At 41.2% G+C, this 18,766-nt stretch overlaps 1 protein-coding gene across 3 annotated transcripts in view; it reads right to left on the reverse strand.

Moving 5' to 3' along the window:
• PCDH19 (protocadherin 19) overlaps nt 1–18,766 on the reverse strand; it is a 118,754-nt gene that overhangs the window by 30,639 nt on the left and 69,349 nt on the right. Inside the window, exon 4 of one of the 3 annotated variants that reach the window (XM_050965007.1) lies at nt 15,030–15,199. The exons of 1 other annotated variant lie outside the window; for it this stretch is intronic. In XM_050965007.1, coding sequence (XP_050820964.1) covers nt 15,030–15,199 — 170 coding nt within the window. Of the gene's footprint in view, nt 1–15,029; nt 15,203–18,766 lie in introns of all 3 variants that reach the window. One more of the 3 variants, XM_050965006.1, reaches the window with a different exon arrangement.

Genomic DNA, 18,766 nt, shown 5'->3' on the forward strand with positions numbered 1-18,766 from the left:
TTTGCGTTGAACAGTTCAGACTGCTGGGTTAGCATGTGGCTCATAGAATTCCAGAGAGACAAGCTCTATTGCAAAGTAAATAAGGTCTATAAATCAATAAGTCTTCAGGACCAAAATTAAACAGAGAATCATTTCAGAAGAAGCACACGTCAGAACAAATGCAGAAAACCAAACCCGAGGGAGTTGCAAGATAGAGTCTGTACAGCCTTATGTCCCCTTAAGATGGTTTCTGAGGAGCTTAGTTTAAAGAAACCAAAAAAACCTAGGCAGAATGAAGCACCAAGACGCACACTGTGATTCAACTGAAGTGTTCTGTTGAGCAGAACTGTCAGTGACACAAATAACTCAGCAGGCAAACTCAAATCATGAAAAATAGCAAATAACTGAATGTCCAGTACATATATAGTGTCCAATACTAGAGCTAACTATACAAAGCTATTTATAGAGTTCAGTAATTTACCTAGCACTCGCAGGAGTGCTTGTGGCTCCCTGGCCTTTTCTGATTTACTGTTGTATTAAGTTTCAGCTTCAGTCTTCTAGCCAAATTCTCCTCTTCCAAACATGAGATGTGTCTTCTATAACTTCTCACGGAGCTGCATCCTCTGACCCAGAAGCAGCTGATTTGAATTGAGAAAGATATTTCTTTTCTATAACAAATCACAGGACTCCTCCCCTCGATCAGAATTGGTTTTAAGTATTAAAGCAGCTAATTGGAGGGAATAGAGAGGTGTGCAAGCAGTGAGGGCAGAACCTTCCACTCCACTCACACAGGGTGTGTTCACTCCCTTGTATCCATACACTTCAAAAGAGTGAAATCCAAGCAGATCATTAAAACAGGAAAAAAGGATAGAGCAGAATTTTAAGGCATGAGTTGCTACCCATCATATAATGTATTCAATACAGTAACCTTATGTGCTCCAGTTAATACAGGAAGCATGCAGCATGGTGCATTTTGACAGACATCTATAGGCTCTTCAATGAGACTGGAATATTCAAAGGAACCAGAGTAAGTACCCACCTCTTGTATTTCAATGGGATCAGGGCATCTAATTCCCTTAAACTCCTCAAAAAAACCCCACAGCCTAGATCTTTTATTGCTCTGTGATAGGTCACTTAACTGCAAGTGAAATGTTTCCTTTTAACTTACAGCTGAAAAATCTAAGCCACACTTAGGCACTCATCTTGCAAGGTGCTGAGCACCCTCAACTCCCATTAACTAAGAGCTGAGGATGCTCAGCACCTCGCAGAATCAAACAATGGATCTCATTCTCTATACCTTACACCTTAACACTCAGACTGTAGCCCCATAACACTCATCCCCAGCACACGTTGGGAACTGCACCCCCACCTGCATTACAGGGAAATCTGTAGCCTCTTTCCTTAGTCATATCTGAATTTTGAAACCTCACAAGACAAATTATCACAAGATGATTTGAGACCAAGATTTTAGAATAGGAAACAGCAGAGCGCCAGACAGATTGTGCACCTGATGGCCTAGCAAAATGATCCACAGCCAAGCATGAGTTATGCTCACATAAGGCAAAGAGCTCCAAACAAGGCAAGTAGAACAATTTTTTTCTCTGTTACAGCATATCCAAGCAATTTTCATCTCCTACTGTTTAAACTGAAGAGATTATTTTTGTCATTTTTTTCATTCACTTCTCCCCTTTTCCAATGGGAATTCACACAGGCAGGGAGAGATTTTTCATAATATTGCTCCACTTGCACAAAATGCAAAACCACCCACTTCAGAATTTCCATATTTTGTTACACCTTATAGACTAACAGATGTTTTGGAGCATGAGCTTTCGTGGGTGAATACCCACTTCGTCAGATGCATGTACATGCATCTGACGAAGTGGGTATTCACCCACAAAAGTTCATGCTCCAAAACATCTGTTAGTCTATAAGGTGCCACAGGATTCTTTTCTGCTTTTACAGATCCAGACTAACACGGCTACCCCTCTGATACATATTTTGTTAGTTATTGGGCACAGATCTAGAGCTCGATACATCACTATGTAATTTCAGTTTTGTGCATTCAGTGTATTGACACCAGAGTAAAGGTGAAGTAGCAGAGTGGTAAATTCAAGTCACCTGGTGTTAATGTCTGCCACTTGCAGCCTTCTAGAGCTGAGGCTGAGACACCAAAACATGGCATTACCTTAAGAAGCTAGTTAAGCAACTCAATCAGTCATTCTGCAAGCCACAACTGCTACTGTATAAAGGCAGAAGGTAAAAAACAAGTAAGGAAAAATACACAGAGGCTATTCCCCATAAAAATAACAACAGGAAGATGCTTGGGCTTAGAAGGGGGAAAATGTACAGAAACTACCATGTCCTATAGCACTGTTATTTGTAGTATGGCCTTCCAAGCCCTAACCAAAATAAGGGGCCCCTTATGCTACCTACTGTAACCAATACCTAATGAGAGAGAGTCCCTATTCATAATCTAAACAGACAAATGGTGGGAACAGAAACAGAGGCACTGAGCAGTGAAATATTTGCCCAATGTGAGACAGCAAATCAGTGACAGACTCACAAATAGAATCCAGATCTTCTGATTCCCAGACAGTGTCATATCCACTGACTTAAGAACTCCAGATTCTGGAGCCCTTACTCAAGTAAATTTCTCCCACTGAATTCAATGAGAGATTTGCCTGAATACCCTGTGACTAAGGGCTTCACAAGTTTTTCATAATTCTGTGACCTGTTTAAAATCATCTATCTTATATTCATATATGCTGTATAAGAAATAAATCTGAGACTCCCACTTGAGTGGCAGCATATCCTTTAAGATGGATAAAAGCTGGACGCTCTCTTTACTGTGTAGAGTCAATTACAGCAGTTCTGATTTTTATATTGTTACACAGATCATTTGGTAAAAGCTTAAGTAGAGCCCTGCAAATCCACATATATCCACTTTATATCTGCGCATCACTTTTGCAGATCGAATGTTGATACAAATTTTGTATCTATGCAGGGCTCTAAGCTTAAGAACAAACTCAGGGGTACAGTTCCCTTCTGTAAATTGCAACATTTTTGACATGTATTATTTCAGAATATTGCAGATTCTTGTTTGTTTATCCAATGAAGGTGCATTTGTTCTTCTCTACAACTTTGTTTATAATGGAAATATGTTACTTTAAAGAACCCTGAACCAGGCAGAGTCCATGCCTTTTCTCTGCTACACTTGTTTACTGTACCAATTTTGCCATGGGGAATAAAATCAAACATCTGATTTACACCCAAGTGACCATGACAAAAATAAAGTCTTGTTTAATGGAATGAAAGGCTGTTACTGGCCATGGCATCACTTCAACTGCTGATGGCTGTTGTGATCAGACAGCATTCAGCTATTGGGCATTCAACTTTCTATTGCCAGTGTGAACAGTATGTTAGCTCTTGTGGTTATGGGACTATGGTGGCTGACAGTTGAAAGTGTTTTTGGTCAAAGCCATAAGTCTTTGGAGACCTGATCCAGGGTAAGGGTGATGTGGGGCATTCTCCCCCAACTGAGCAAATAAGGCTACTTATTGGTATTAAATATCTATGATCTGATCTCTACACAGATCCGTAGCGAAGGTGACAGAGTTTTCTATGTATAAGACCAAGAGAACATTCAGTGCTCCTCAGTGGAGTGTGATGTAACTCACAGATGGAACACTGCAGAACATGATATTATGCTCATATTGAGAAGTCTGTACAGAGTTGTATCAACATTACCAGCAGACTTTGTGGGTACGTGTTATAGGGCACACTCACCATCATGCTTCAAGGAGTGATGTTGCAAGAATCTGCATCCATAGCACCACCTGTAGGTCATCTATCTCTGCACATAATTCAGTCCTGCTGAGAGGCATCTACTAGCTCAAATTAGTAAACAGAGTAATCAGCAAATCAACCCTTCTCTGAGCTCCTCCTTCAGCTGCTCCAGAGTCTTCTCCGCCAGCTCTGGCCTTGAGCACTGGCCCCTTGGAATGAGCCTCTCTGAGGTCTCTGCTCTCTTGCAACTGCTGGCTCAGGCCACTTCACAGTGTCTCGCTGCTCCCTGTGGTTCCTCTCTTCAAAACGAACTCTCTCTTCTTTTATGGGGCCCAAGTGTACATTAAGTTATCACCGGATGCCTCCCACTCCAACCTCTCTGCCTGAGAAGCAATTAATTAGGTACATCTATTGCACCTCTGCCATAATTAATAGACTCTTAACCCTCTTCCAGCTCATGACGGAGTTTCACCCCACCACAGTGCAATATTACATAAGCCAGAAAGTGGTTTAACTTGATAGTGACTGGCTTGTGAACAGAACTCTGGTCTTTAACTACTAGCACTGTGATATCATGTACTGAAAATCAGCAGAAGCTGCAGCTCAGTTCCACCATCTATAGTGACTATTCCTTTAATAAAGGGCCCTGTATTTTACTGCAGCAGCAAAATTGATGCAGGTTGCCATGGTAAGTACACATTTTCTTATTTAGTAGCACAACAAACAGCTTTGTAAAGTTCACTGATTTCAGAGTGATTTCTCACCCAAAGAGCATGCCACCCGGGTTTCGTAAGTCACCTGTTGTTTAGTCAATCTGGCAATTTTAATTAGAATAAATTTTACAATCCCTCAAATGCAACACTTTTTGTTGCTGCACCACCGGAATGTAGAGACATCTGTAAATTATACAGGTTCCAATGACATTTTTTTTCTCCCATTTTAATTACAGTAACATTACAGCATTAATCATATGAGCCTCTCATTAAACAGCAGCACAGCCATCCTCAATCATAATTAAAGGGAAAGGCCTGGCAATTGGGAGCTCTGGAGTTGATCATATTTCCTTTGAAAATTGTATTTTAACATAGCAATTCACACGTGGTAGTTTTATTTGGTTCTAATTAGTGTCATGAAGGAAACACAAAAGGTTAATAAGAGATCGTTGGTTTGTAATGCAAGTTTCCTGGTGCCAGCCCCAGCAGTTCAGTCAGTTTTCAAACTCATTAGCTATGTAGATTGATTACAGTCTAAGATCAGCAAGTGCTCACTTGCTGTGTTAACAGAAGGCTAGTTTTTATTCATACACCTACCCTACTGCTAAATATGAAACAGATTACTTTAACCATTACCACACCTCATTGTGGTGATAGATTGAATGAGTTAATATTTTCCTTAGAGGTGACTGGGAAAGGGCAAAAAAGGAGTATGTGCACTTTTTGGCTTGTTTATGATGGAGAACGAAGCCACGAGTTGTTTGTTTATCTTAGAAATATCAGAAATACCAAGTCTTATCTTCGTGATTTTTGCAAAAGGATGACTTGGAGGACCCAGAGAAAAGGTTAACTGGACTGTAACAAAGAGATCTTTTCTTCAAACTGTGCACTAGGAACTTGAGTTAAATAGACATTAACAAAAGCAAATACAAAACTAATGGGTTTAAACCATTTGAATAAAAATCACTACCCCTCTCATTTAAGTTTTGCTCCCTTTCTCTCTCCAATTCAGAGCTCTCCAGAGAATCATTCTAAAACATAAGTTGGACAAGACCTACATTTTTATTTAAAAAAAAACAACAGAGGGGAAAAAGTTAACTAAGAAACCACACAAACTTTCACATACATCATTAAGGAATTTTCCTTTGCAAGTGACCTTTAATAGATGGAAAAATCACCAGTATGTTCCAATCTGGAGGACTATTTCCTGCACATACAGGAAAATGGGCTCAATTTATCTACAAGATCTAACTTCTATGACCTTGGATTGATTAATTTTAGTGAAAGAGATATTCCAAGAGTGATCTTTAATATGATAAGGTTGAAAACTGAGAAAAGCCTTCCAGAAAGCCCAGGATATAAGATATGATTTGTTACCCAAAGAAAGGGGGATACAAACCTGTTTATTGTTTACTCTGTTGCTTTAAAATCTGATTTTACATTTTTCTATAAATATTTCAGTATCTCCTTTTCTTCACCTGACACCATGTTCCAGTGCAGGGTTTAATCAAACTGTACATGTGGAAATTTAAAAGCTACTGAATATACAAAGCTAAGAAAGAAGTAACACAGAGGATCCATTAATGCCTACAAACAACTCTATTGCCCTCAGGATTCTCTAGTGTCTACTAATTCCTCCACTACCTTTGAGATCAACTGTTGGTAAACCTCAGATACCCCCCTATGCGTCTCATGCACAGATCACTAGCATATTAAATGAATGCCACCCCAAATGACTACCACCCTGGCCTGTTGCAGCAGAAGTTAAATATTTTACAGTCCAACAACTGGGGGTAACCTGACCCTGCTGCCCAGCTCTAGCTTTTCAGATTCTCAAGCGAGGCGTTGCAGTCCTTTAACAATCTGAGTTTCCAGTTTGGCTCCCTGTATCTGAAGCCTGCAGGATGTGGAAGCAACATTAGCCTTTTTCACAAAAGGAGAGTAGGCAGTTGGGAGAAATGTACACACAATTTTCCACTAAGTACAAAAATAGCCTTGTCATATCAGCCATTCACAACACACACTAGCCCCTTTCAGCATTACTCCAGTGAGACATGCTGAAGGCTTTCACTAACATAGTACTTCTTAAATGATAACCTATTGAGTATCCAAAGTGCAAAACCAACAACCAACTCCTCTTCTTATTCTAAAACTCAGCGCAACCACATTCCACAATCCCTTCTTCCTGGGTTTCATAATTCATTCACAAGCTGGACTGCCCCCTTCCAAGCTAGCCAGAACACACTACAGCTATACCATTGAGCTTGTATTTAAGCTCTTTTACTAAATGATCAATGTAATAATACATAAATCAGAAACATTACAATAATTGATACTTCATGGCTGTTATCCATCTTAAGGAATATACTGTCACTGAACCAGGAGCCTTAGATTTCATTTCTTATACCGCATATATGAATATAGACAGTAGATTTTTTAAACAGTTTTTTGTTTTGTTTTGTTTTTTAAATGCAGCAGTGCTTCTACATCCAAAGTCCTAGACCAGAGGTCGGCAACCTTTGGCACGCGGCGAGAAGCAGTGGCTAACATATCCCTCAGCCTGCGCCGCTTCCTGCCACCCCCACTGGGCTGGAGGGGCGAACTGCAGCCAGTGGGAGCCACGATCGGCTGAACCTGCAGACGTGGCAGGTAAACAAACTGCCCCAGCCCGCCAGGGTGCTTATCCTGGCGAGCCGTGTGCCAAACATTGCTGACTCCTGTCCTAGAGTATATCACTCAAATCTTCATATGGGTACAAAAACAGACGGCATTAACTGACTTTGCAGTACAAAAAAGACACCCTGGTATAAAATGTCTGTTTGAAACAAGGACCAAAATCAACAAGTTATGTCAGCTATATATATATATATATTTCCAATTATAAATGTTAGTCAAATTGCTTAATGCACTACTGGAAGGTGCTCTGAGATACCTATGGAAATGAGTACAGTATAAGAACCTGTATAGGACAGAATAGGATCTAATCCTGCAAATACTTATGAATGTGAGTTATCTACACTAAGGCCTCTTTTCCACTGCCAGACCATTGTAAGTGGGCCTTAAATTGGGAATAAAAATGTAATTAATTTCCACTCAAAGATCCCTTGACGCTCCCAGCGCAAATGACTACCCACGCATGCATGTCTGCAGGATCAGGCCCTTAAAGATGATGATATTTTCTGCCACTCTTTGCTGCTGATTTGTTACTAGTAAAATAAAAAGTGGTGCTTTTAGAATCAATTATCTGAAGATACACATGAGTGAACAAAGCAGTTTATCAAACTCCTTCACCCTGATTTTTAAAGCTTTTCTATTATTGCTATAGTAATTTCTACCACAAACTTCCTATGATTTGTGTGTGATTATTCTAATATTTTTTCCCTCATATTCTATTTTTATTATAAACAATGAATCATTGCTTCTTTGAGCAAGACACTGTTTCTTACAACAGATGTTAAAAATATTGACCACGAATGGGAATTCAGATAAGTTTGAAGTCTCTGTTGCAGCTAACAAATATTTGAAGTAGTCAGTTACACTTTTGTTTCTAGATAAGCAAGTGTTTCTATGTCTTATGTTTTTAAAATACATGTATGCTTCTGGCTCACAACAAGGTGAGAAAAAGTAACTGAAGAGATCTAAATATTTCTCCATATATTTTATACACACACACACACACCAAGAGAGAGAGAACTAAACTTTTGCAACTAATATGTTTGCAAGAGGACGAAAGCATTAAAAAAAAAAAAAAAAAAAGACTCTGAATGAGCAAAACCAAGGGAGAAATAACTACATGAATTGCAAAACACTATATCTAGCCTCAAAAATGCTAATTCAGGTCCTTAGGGATCTAATCAACCTCTTTGTTGAAGTAAAGACAAAACTTTTTGACAGCAAATGCTATTCTGATAAAATGGAATTTTCAATTACTCTATGAACATCTGGTCCATGCCACCATTTATGGAACAGAGCACCACACTGCCTTGCAATGTCAGAAAATATTCCACACCACAAATTTCCCGCTTTGCTGAGAGGAATGCGTGTTAAGAAGCTTCAAAATCAAAAAAAAAAAAAAAAAACCAAAACATTCTGCCACTAGCGTTGTAACCTGCCATTGTTTGATTGAGGCCTTTTCTCTGCTGGACTTTTTGCACCAGTAGCTACCTGATATTTCAAATTCAGTATATGATTCATTGGTGGAAATCATTTACTTTGTGTGGAAATTGTGATTTCCACCAATGCTTCATATACTGAGCTGAAACATCAATGTAGCTGATATGCACCTTCATTAGAGGTCTGCACTAGTACCCTGGAATAAAAACTAGAGTGATGCAACAGTGAATTAGGCATTCTACAGCACATTGTTATACCAAAGGTGCAACCGCAGTTAGGTGTAAAAGGAATCAGTTTCTTCAAAACCTTATTTTTCCAAACAAACCTGCTATGTGAGCGTTCAATTGATGAAAGAATTGATAAATAAATATGTTGACTAAATTGCAAAGCCCTGCATCTCCAGAAATAAACAAATGATTAAATTGCAGTAGGTAAATTCAGTCGAGAAAGGCAAAGAAACGTTAGTGTGTGTGTTCCTGTATGTTCCATTTGGTATCAATTAGGAGGAAAAGGAAAACAATTCAGTGTGGTAATGAACTCCAAATTGGGTGCATATTACAGCAATTAAAGCAATCTTTTCAACTGATGAATTTATAATCAATAATTAAGATCATGAGGTAAAGAGGGACTGGGCATGCTTCTGACTTCTAAAATACGCTAGCAGCAGAGCTCAAGATAATATTTCTGACCACATGCTGCTACCCTTGACCTTAGGATCTGCCGTTTTAGAGGTGATACTTTACTATGGGGTACCTACATGATTACCAAAGGAAAGAGGGAAAGGCATTGCCTTCTGGTGGAGTAGTGCATGCTCAGCACCTCTCAACTTCAGGGTCCAAAGCCACACAATTAAAGGGACACTGTCAAGTAGTTCAGGTCACACATTTCATTTTAACAAACAAAACAAAAACAAAAATCTAGGACGGGTTTAATAATATCATGGACCTGATTCCTTTGCATCAGCTGAGGCGCAAGAGTACAAGGCAGGGCAGAATCAGGATAACTAGAAAATGTTCTGATTCAGCACCCCTCAGCAGCAACCTTCCTACATAGCCCTGCCAGAACTAAAAGGTGACTTCCCGCCCCCCCCCCTTTCTCCACACAAACTCCCAAGTAGGGAAGGGGTGTGCATATGTGGGGGAGGGGGTGGGAGTAGTACACACTGTTATCATTGCACTGCATGCATGTCATTCAGGAATTAATCCCTCCTGAGTGCAGCTTCCCCATAGAAACAGGAGGGCTGAACTCTGCACATCCCATACCTCCCAGAGCGTATTTGGCCTATGTGACACCACTCCTGAATTCTAGCTAAAGCTAGAGCAACTGGCTTTATGAAGCTATCTTGCACAGGGACTGGAAGAGAGTGATGAAATTTTCCCTCAAGTTATAGCAGGCTACTGGGTCCTTAGCCCACTGAAGTCACTACTCCTACCTGTGACATGGAGTAGAGGGTCTTTGTCCCTCAGCAGCAGGTTCCAAGCCAATGGACCCTTTAGTGTCGATCCTGTGTCCTTACCCAATACACCCAATCATGCTAACATATTCACAACCAGCATGGAGGTCAACTCCCTACCAGCACAGGGATGCAAAGCCCTTCCCCACCCAGAATGGCCAATCAGCCCACGCCTTCTGACTGCTAAGAGTGCCAACAGGTGCTCCATGGTAGAGGGTTTAATCTACAGCTGCCAAGACAGCTTTTTAGGTTATGAACACATTGTGCCAGTACAGGACTGCTTGGTAAGGACAGAATCTATTAACAAAGGTCTGTCCCAACTGAACTCAATGAGAGTTTTGCTACTGACTTTAATTATCAGGCTGTAAGCTTTTACCCAGGCTTAAGAATGCTGAATGAGAGTGTTCAGGAGCCTGCCTCTCCAAGAGCACTATAGGCAGAAGCTTGGATCAAATTTTGTCTACTCCTTCCTGCAGGAAATATAAAATCTCAAGAATCAAGATGTGCCTAAACAAGATCCCACTAATCCCCATCGCTCATCAAAACCCCAGAAACAATCCTATACCCAGTAGTGTATTTTAAAGGTTAAAGTTCATTGGGCCTTCAGGATAGCAATTAGTATCTTGTTAGAAGCTCCTAATTTTCAGAAGCACCCTTGATATCAAGATGTTTCATAGGCCGTAAAGTTTTATGCTAATAAGGATCTCACATCAGCAGATCAAGAGTTACCCAGAGTGGATAAGGAAGACTCCTGAATCCTTTGGATGTCTCATGAACCCTGTAAGAATGACTATTACTACTCTTGTCTAATTACCTTGATTTTCTTGACCATTTTCTGCAGCCTAAGTATCAGGGCAAGGCACAGCCTCGATGAACGAGTGAGCTTCTGAAAACGTTCCTCTTCCTTACCTTCTTTTTTAGTATCTGCTACAAAAATTAATGATTTTGTGCATGAACTCTTGTTGCTGCTATTCAACAACCATGTTGATGACTTTCCAGGCAAGATCCCATTCATTCCTCTGGGTTAAACAGTCTTCTGATCAGTCAGTCTGCCTTTATACCCACCCCAGCCTGCCCTAGGGCAGGACATTTTCCAAAGCCCTTTTGACCAAGAGAAGGGATTCCTTGATCACCTAGTATTTCGTTTCTCCATCTATGTTTAGCTAGGCCACTAGAGCCATATTCCCTGCCTGATGAAGAGGAATTGTTTGCGCAGCTGCCAGAAATGGAAATAGTAAGGCAGATTACTTACAGCTCTAGAACACTTATGTAAAACTTTGCTTCTTGCCTAGATCACCAATCCTGAATAGTTTACTGGTTCAGGAGAGTGCCCACTAAACTAATGACTGGGTTTATATTCCAGATACTTGGGGCCTGATTCTGATTTAATTTAACCACATGCAAATCACAAGTTACTCCATTGTAGTGAAGGGAGTCACAGTAATCTAAAACAAGTGTATCCGATTCAGATTTTTGATTTTTCAGTGTTATTACTGGAAACGTAGAGAATGCTCAAAACTGTGCAACAATTGTGTCTGTAGGCATGTAACAGAGAGCCAGATTCTGCCACCCACACTCATGTTGAGCAGTACCTTCCCAGATGGACCATGTGTCTCATCAGCAGCCAAAAGCCCAATTATTCCCCACCCAGCTGCCAAAGCCTCCAACTTTCCCCCTATGATCTCCTCTGAAGCAGTCATGTTGTCAATTCAAAACTCTGCGGGACACTGAAAAGTGAAATCAAGGAGAGAACGTAGAATAAATGGAAGAGAATACCAAAATCAATAACACAAGGAGCATTGACTGGTTCTGTTATTCATTTTCATAGTTGATTCGGATCCCCAAACAAAGCCACCACAAAATTTCCAGCATGCTGCATCAGCGTGTCACAGAATCCAGGGGCCTTGCAACAGAACTTGGGTCCATTTAGCTGCAGAGAAGATGGGGCCTCAGATATGTGTTATTATACAGTGTGTACCCACCTTTTTATAATTGGAAGCAGCAACACACGCACACAGGTGCCTAGTTTTTGGAAGCTGTGAATGCCAGAGGAGACAGACATCAGGAGAAAGTTAGAGCAGCCACAATACTTGCCCAACCACGTTCTGAAACACGCAGCTGATGGTGGAAGCAGCCTGTAGCTCCACAACAAGCCCAGGAATGCTAGCATAATATTAACATAAATACTACTAATGATGTCCAATGCTTGGCCTAGAGTACTCCCACTTCTAAAAATAGCCATTACAACAGTGTTAGTAGGACCAAAGTCAGACCTGATGTAAGTAGTGACTCCAATGGAGCTGTACGTATCTTACACCAGATCCAAATACAGCCCTCCCTCAGTGTGTTAGTTCTCTAAGTATATGTATATGTGAAATGCCATCAGCAGAAAAGGATGTAGAGAAGCATCTCAGACACCAGAATGAGCAGTTTTAGAATGAGCAGGCTGTGTAGAGATACTTCAGTCATGTAGTATCCAGATCAAAATTTTGATGCAGGCTGTAACCATATAAATGCATATGGCTTAGAGCGCATAGCTAGGTCTTCCACTACTCTACCACAGGGTTCAGAGAAGAGGTCTTCCCCAATCCCATTTAAAAACCTCTGCTCGCATGAGAGCGTTCAGTCAAACCCAGTCAGATGGCAATATCGAGCCACAAGTTTTGGGAGGGCAGGACAGACCTCAACCCAGTAAAGCACTTAGGCCTGACCTACACTTGAAAATTAGGTTGAAATAACTCACTCTCTCTCAGGGATGTGAAAAATCCACACCCCTGAACAACACAGTTAAGCTGGCCTAGGTCCCCATGTAAACAGTGCAAGGTCAATGGAAGAATTCTACTGCCTTTTGGGGAGGTGGATTATCTACACCAAAGGGAAAATCCCTCCCATTAGTGTAAGTAGTGTCTAGACTGAAGCACTACAGCAGTGCAGCTGTTCATTTTAAGTGTAGGCAAGCCCTTAGGCCCTGCTTAGCTCCAACTATGTGAGTAGCCCCACTGAGGTCAATGAGACTATTAATGTGCTTAAAGTTATGATGTATTTAAGTGATTTGCAGAATCAGAGCATGGTGAATAATCCTGGCATGGCATAAACATGAGGATACTCCCATATGTGACAAATATTAATGAACAAGAGCTGGAAGTTACAACTAACTGAGTTTCCCACAAAGTAACAGCTAAGAGGGAGCTCTGCAAATGCACAGTATGTGATAGGCACCCAATTCCCATTAAAGGTCAATGGGAGCTGGGCACCTGACTCCAATATGTGCTTTTGGATCTCCCCCACCTAATTGTCTTCACTAGCAGTTCATACTGGAAGATTTGGTTCCAATATATTGAACCAAATTTATCACCAGTGTCTCTTTACTGACCAGGTCTGACTCCAGCCCGTTCCTCTCAATTCATTCTCATTGTTATCTCATGCACACTGCAGGCAGTGCACAGCCTCGTCAGAAATGTAATCTCTGTCAATTCCTATCCGGCACTCCACCAAGATTGGTTTTTGCTAAAAAAGGGTGACAAAAAAATTAACAGATGTTGTTCAGACCATTCCAACGGGACAGGAATCAATTATGAGCATTTTCGCTCCCAGAGCCATCTCTTACTGCAAGGACCATCTTAGGAAACCTTTTCCTGATCGAAATGAAAAAGCATTTCTTTGTAATAGAAGAATAATAAACAATACCTATCAGCCTGCATTCTCGGACACAGTGCTAGTCCTTGGAGAATTAAATTGCCACTGTATAGTTACATAAATGTTTAATTTTTTCATCTTTAGCCACAGTATGGTTGTCTGGAAAATACATTATCATTGTAGATGTCACCGCTCTCCAGTTAATGTGGCTGACAATATAGAATTGGTAGGTGACCTCTATGTACTCCAACTTGCACAGTTTTCCAGGGTTAACTATGGTCATTTAACAGCATCCCTTAGGAATTACCGTAGTGATTATTGTTTCTTTTAGAGGAAATCTTTTACAACACGGATGGTAAGAACTCTCCCCATTTGACTCTCTTTATTACATCAAAACAAAGGCTTTTAATGATGTTTACCATGAATTGAATTCAACAGCTGAAGCCCAGTTCATAATCACAGCACTTGTTTTCACATCCTTAAGTCTTTTAGCAGTGGGGCTTCCAGTTGAGCCTCAGCTACAGCCTCTCTCTAGAGATATCCAAGCATCCCTAAGGCTTCCCTGAGCTTGAGCATTAAACTGCATTCATACATCTTAATTGAAAATGACAGGATGTTTGCAGAGGATGTTTGCATCAGTAAGACATTAAAAGCGACATTCATGCTCAAGTACATATGAAGGAATGGGCTCAGCTGAACTCTTCTATTTTCCTCCAGCTAACACTCATTTGGGTTTAGATCATAGCTTGATTTTCCAACTCTGCATATGGGTATGTGTAACAGGTGAAACTGCAGTTTATTGGGGTGGAGGGAAAGACACAAATACCTCGCCCACTAGACTGAGCTAATCTCCTGTGGAATGTGTGAATAACGTGTATATATGCTCAGCTGACCTTTTCAAAATGTTGTGTGGATGATGTCTGCTCACGATCTACTGAAATCCTGCTACAGAGTGTCAAAAATAGGGCATGTGATCTTTGATTAAGAAAGTGAGGTCTAGTTCAGTAAGGACCTGATCAGAAACACTTTAGCTCCTGCTCTAAATCTAACTCTACCACTTGAATAGCTTTCACATAAAAACTCAGCAGAGTCTCAGTTTCCCCATCTGTGAAATGGAGAATAATCCTCATTGTTTACTTACTTGACAGGGGTAGTGAAGATTAATTTATATTTATACAGCACTTGGAAGAAGAAAAGCACTATATACAGTAAATGCTAAGCATCCTTAATGTACACCCTTGCAAGAATATATTCTAGCCATCAGCATCCAGCTATCTAATGTTACTACAGTCAGAAAGCTCCACAGATCTCTCTCTTAACATACAATATTTTGCAGTGACACAACCTACCTTGTTCAGGCATCTGAGACCCCATGGAATTAACACTGGTGTTCAGCACATCGTTGACGGCAGTATCACAGTACAGGCCTCGTTGGACATCATGTTCACTGTCGGTCTGGTCACTCTCCTCATGCCCACTATCCTTGAGACTATTCCCCTCTAAGTCCTTGAAAGTTGAACTGCTGGGTTTAAGAAAGAACAATGATTTACTGTCATGTCAAGTCTGATCAGATAAAGTCTCTCTTAGCCAGGATGATGTCATAACCCTGAAGCAAGACTTATACTGGCTGTATTATCTAGGGGGAAAAAATCTCTTTCATAGGTATTCACAATTCAAAACCACAAAAAGAGTGTTCCATTGCATTGATCTCTATGCACGTTCCAGTAGGCAACTAGAACTAGCTGCAACTCTGAAACAGGAACTGCCTACGGGTTTGTGAGAATTACACAACGATCTTGCTCATTTAGCACACAAGCAAAGTGTTGCTGCTCAGTGTGGAATAAGCCAAACAGACGAAAAGTTGAAGTGTTGCACAGCTAAAGCAGACTTGAGGCAAGATCAGGAACAGAGGATCACCTTATACCTGAGAAGAATAGGAAGAGACAAAGTACAACAGCAATTCAACCTATTCAACTTGGCATGTCACATTCAGCTCTGAACCATTCTAACAGAAAAGAAATGAAGGTCTCCTGTGAATACAGACAAACTATTGCTGAATGTGCCAGCTACAGGCTGGTAGAACTTCCTGGCCGTGCTGCTGAGTACATAAGGTACAAAGAAAATGGCAGTCAGGACAACGACTAATGTATTGCTGAAAAAGGAGCCCTACGGGGTAGCACTGTCTCGCCATATCCATTCATCCTGCAAAACAGAAAATCCAGCTTATATTGGTCTTCAGAGTTATTCTTTTCACACACTACAAAACCATCCTGTGGAACTCAAAGCAACAATATACTACTGAGGTCAAAAGCTTCACAGGATTCTAAAAAGGATTAGACATTTATATAAATAAGAACATTCAAAATTACATTAGCTAGGATAATCCCTTATATGCTTCAGGGCATTAACCAACTTCTGTTGCAGCCCGATATTTGGGAATAAAAAAATTCCCTGTGAAGAAGGCTATTCCATATATTGTCCATTATGAGGTTTCTTGTACCTTCTTCCGAAGCAGCTGGCTCAGGCCACTGTTAGAGAAAAGGTACTGGACCAGGATGGACCCTTAGTTAGATCTGTCAGTTCTTACGGTGGTAACAAGCCCAGTGGCAAAAGAAAAAGCAATGCTCAGTACACACTTCTGAGATTACTTTGAACAGGTCATGGCAAGAACTGCATGAGGTGTTGAGTAAGGTGCATCGACCTGAATGTAGAGAATGTACCAGCAGAGCAGCACACTCTGACTACCATCAGCATTAGGACATGAAGATGTTCAGCACATTCTGCCATCTGGGCTTTATGAGGCTGGGACCAACTCCACTGACACCTGGAAGAGAGTGACTATAGAACACGGGCCACGGAGAGCCTTTTATTGGGCAGAGACCCGTAGCCAAGAGCCAGAAGACGCAGATGGCTATAATTCCCAGGGTCCATGTGACTTTAAAAGGCTTCAGACTTCCTTTGAGGAAACTGGCTTGTTTTGTTTCAATTATTATCACTGTTATTTATTTCTATTGTAGAAGCACTTAAGAGCCCCAGTCACAGCCAGGACCCTACTGTGTGAGGCACTGCACAAACAATGAACAAAAAGACAGTTCCTGCCCCACAGAACTTATTTTAAGAGGCACTATACTGAAAGCTTCTGGCCGCCCTGCTCAACACCTTTCTCCAGTATTGAGGAGTTTTGCATGGGGGCCAATCCCCACAGGACCAGGGCCTGAACATGGCAGGATCTACAATCTCATAAATGGATGCTGGACTTTGCTCCTGACATCTCAGATTAGCAAGAGTTAGAACTTGGCATAAAACTGCAAAGTAAATTCTGGTCGTTGTGGCAGGAGCAGCTTATTAATGCTACCAACGTATACAAAGAAGTGGGTGCAACTTTGAGGGAATCAAAGACAGAGACAGGCAGCTCCTGCAGGAAATCCTATACAGAGCAAGGCTTGGGGGAAAAACATCAGCTGCGTTTGGTGTTCTGTATAAGTCTGACCTTATACAGTGACTGATGTAACAAAGTTTAGTTTTACAGGTAAAGATATTACTGGTCTGAGCAGGTTCCCTTATGGCTTACATTTTCAAGGGTGACTAGTGATTTTGGGTGCCTCTGTTTCTGACAATTCAAAGGGACCTGATTTTTCCAAAGGCACGTGCTCAGCACTTTCTGAAAAATCAGACTCTTTAAGGTATCTCAAGTAGGGCATCCAGAATCACTAGTCATGGCCATGTACTTATGATGGTGAGTACTGCTAGAACTGGTGAGCTCTCAACTACCTAAACTAAAGCTGCCCCCACCTGACTGTGCCCATAGACTTGTTATATTGCAAGCTGGAAACAGCATCTGCTTGAAAGCTCCATTTTATTTTATTTTCAGGTCTACCCCTGTAGCGCCCCTTATAAATGGTGCTTCGCTGCCTTCCATGTGCTATGGAGAGCGACAGCAGCAGAGCACTGATTAGAAAAAGTGTTGCAAGAGCAAGCCCATATCATAGAGAGCTCCCAACAACAGCTGAGGGCGAAGTTCTTACGGTAGATGCTCAGAGCCCAAAGAGCTGAGGGCTGGGAAATTCTCCTCTCTGGCTTAAGGATGGATGCAAAATGGGAAACAACAAATCCTAGAAACTCTTGGCAGCCATGCAAACTGGTGGACAAGGTAAAGCTTTAAGACGTCAGGCTAAAATCAGATATAGTCCATTCTGAAACGTAGCTAGCTCATGGAGAACCCCCAGGGCAGCAAAGAGGACAAGCTGACATCGCAGAATTGTAAAATCAACTGGTTACTGCTGAGGAGAAGTTGGTGAAACATACAGGCTACCCATCCACAAAGAGAAAGAGGCACTCTAGAAAAGAAGGTCTGTAAAGGAGAATGCCTGAGAAGGAACAGAAGAAGCAAAATCTAAACAAGCAGGTGGATAACAAGGAAGGGAGGGCTCACTTAAGCCCTTTCCTCCCCAGTGCTTAATTTGTAATAAAAGAGGTGCCAGGGCTTAAGCAATTTTTTATTTTCATAACTGACACAGCAAGCCCAGAGGCGCTGGAGCTACGAACTGCCAAGCCTAGAGGTGTCAGGGCTCAGCCCTGGCAAGCCCTAGCACAAATTAAGCATTACTCCTCCTACTCCAGTGCTGACAGCACTTTGACCAAGATGAGGCGGAGATTGTCCCTCTCCATTTAATGTAATTGCTTCTTTTTGTAGTACAGGAATGCTTAGAGATGAACCAAGATGAACCCATTGCACTTAAGCACTGTACAAAAAGAGTAAGTGAAAGTCCCTGCCCCAAATAACTTACAATCTAGGCAGGGAATTCAAATCTCAGCATCAGGGCTAACTACCCAGGAGCTCTCTTTCACAATGTCTTTCAACATTGCTTTTACCAAATTAGGACAAACGGGTCATATCCTCAGCAGGTTTAAATAAGCATTGATTTCACTGGACTACTTTCTACCAACTGAGGATCTGGCCCAAATTTTCCAGCTAGCTGGCTTTGACTAAAATCATTTAGTCTTGGGAGCGGCCTGTGCTTCAAAGCACTAAAGAAACAGATATTTTCATTAGTTTGCAAAGCCCCTTTGTGTCTCCACGGAAACC

This window comes from Gopherus flavomarginatus, chromosome 8, assembly GCF_025201925.1.
Source record: "Gopherus flavomarginatus isolate rGopFla2 chromosome 8, rGopFla2.mat.asm, whole genome shotgun sequence".
Classification (NCBI taxonomy): Eukaryota; Metazoa; Chordata; order Testudines; family Testudinidae; genus Gopherus; species Gopherus flavomarginatus.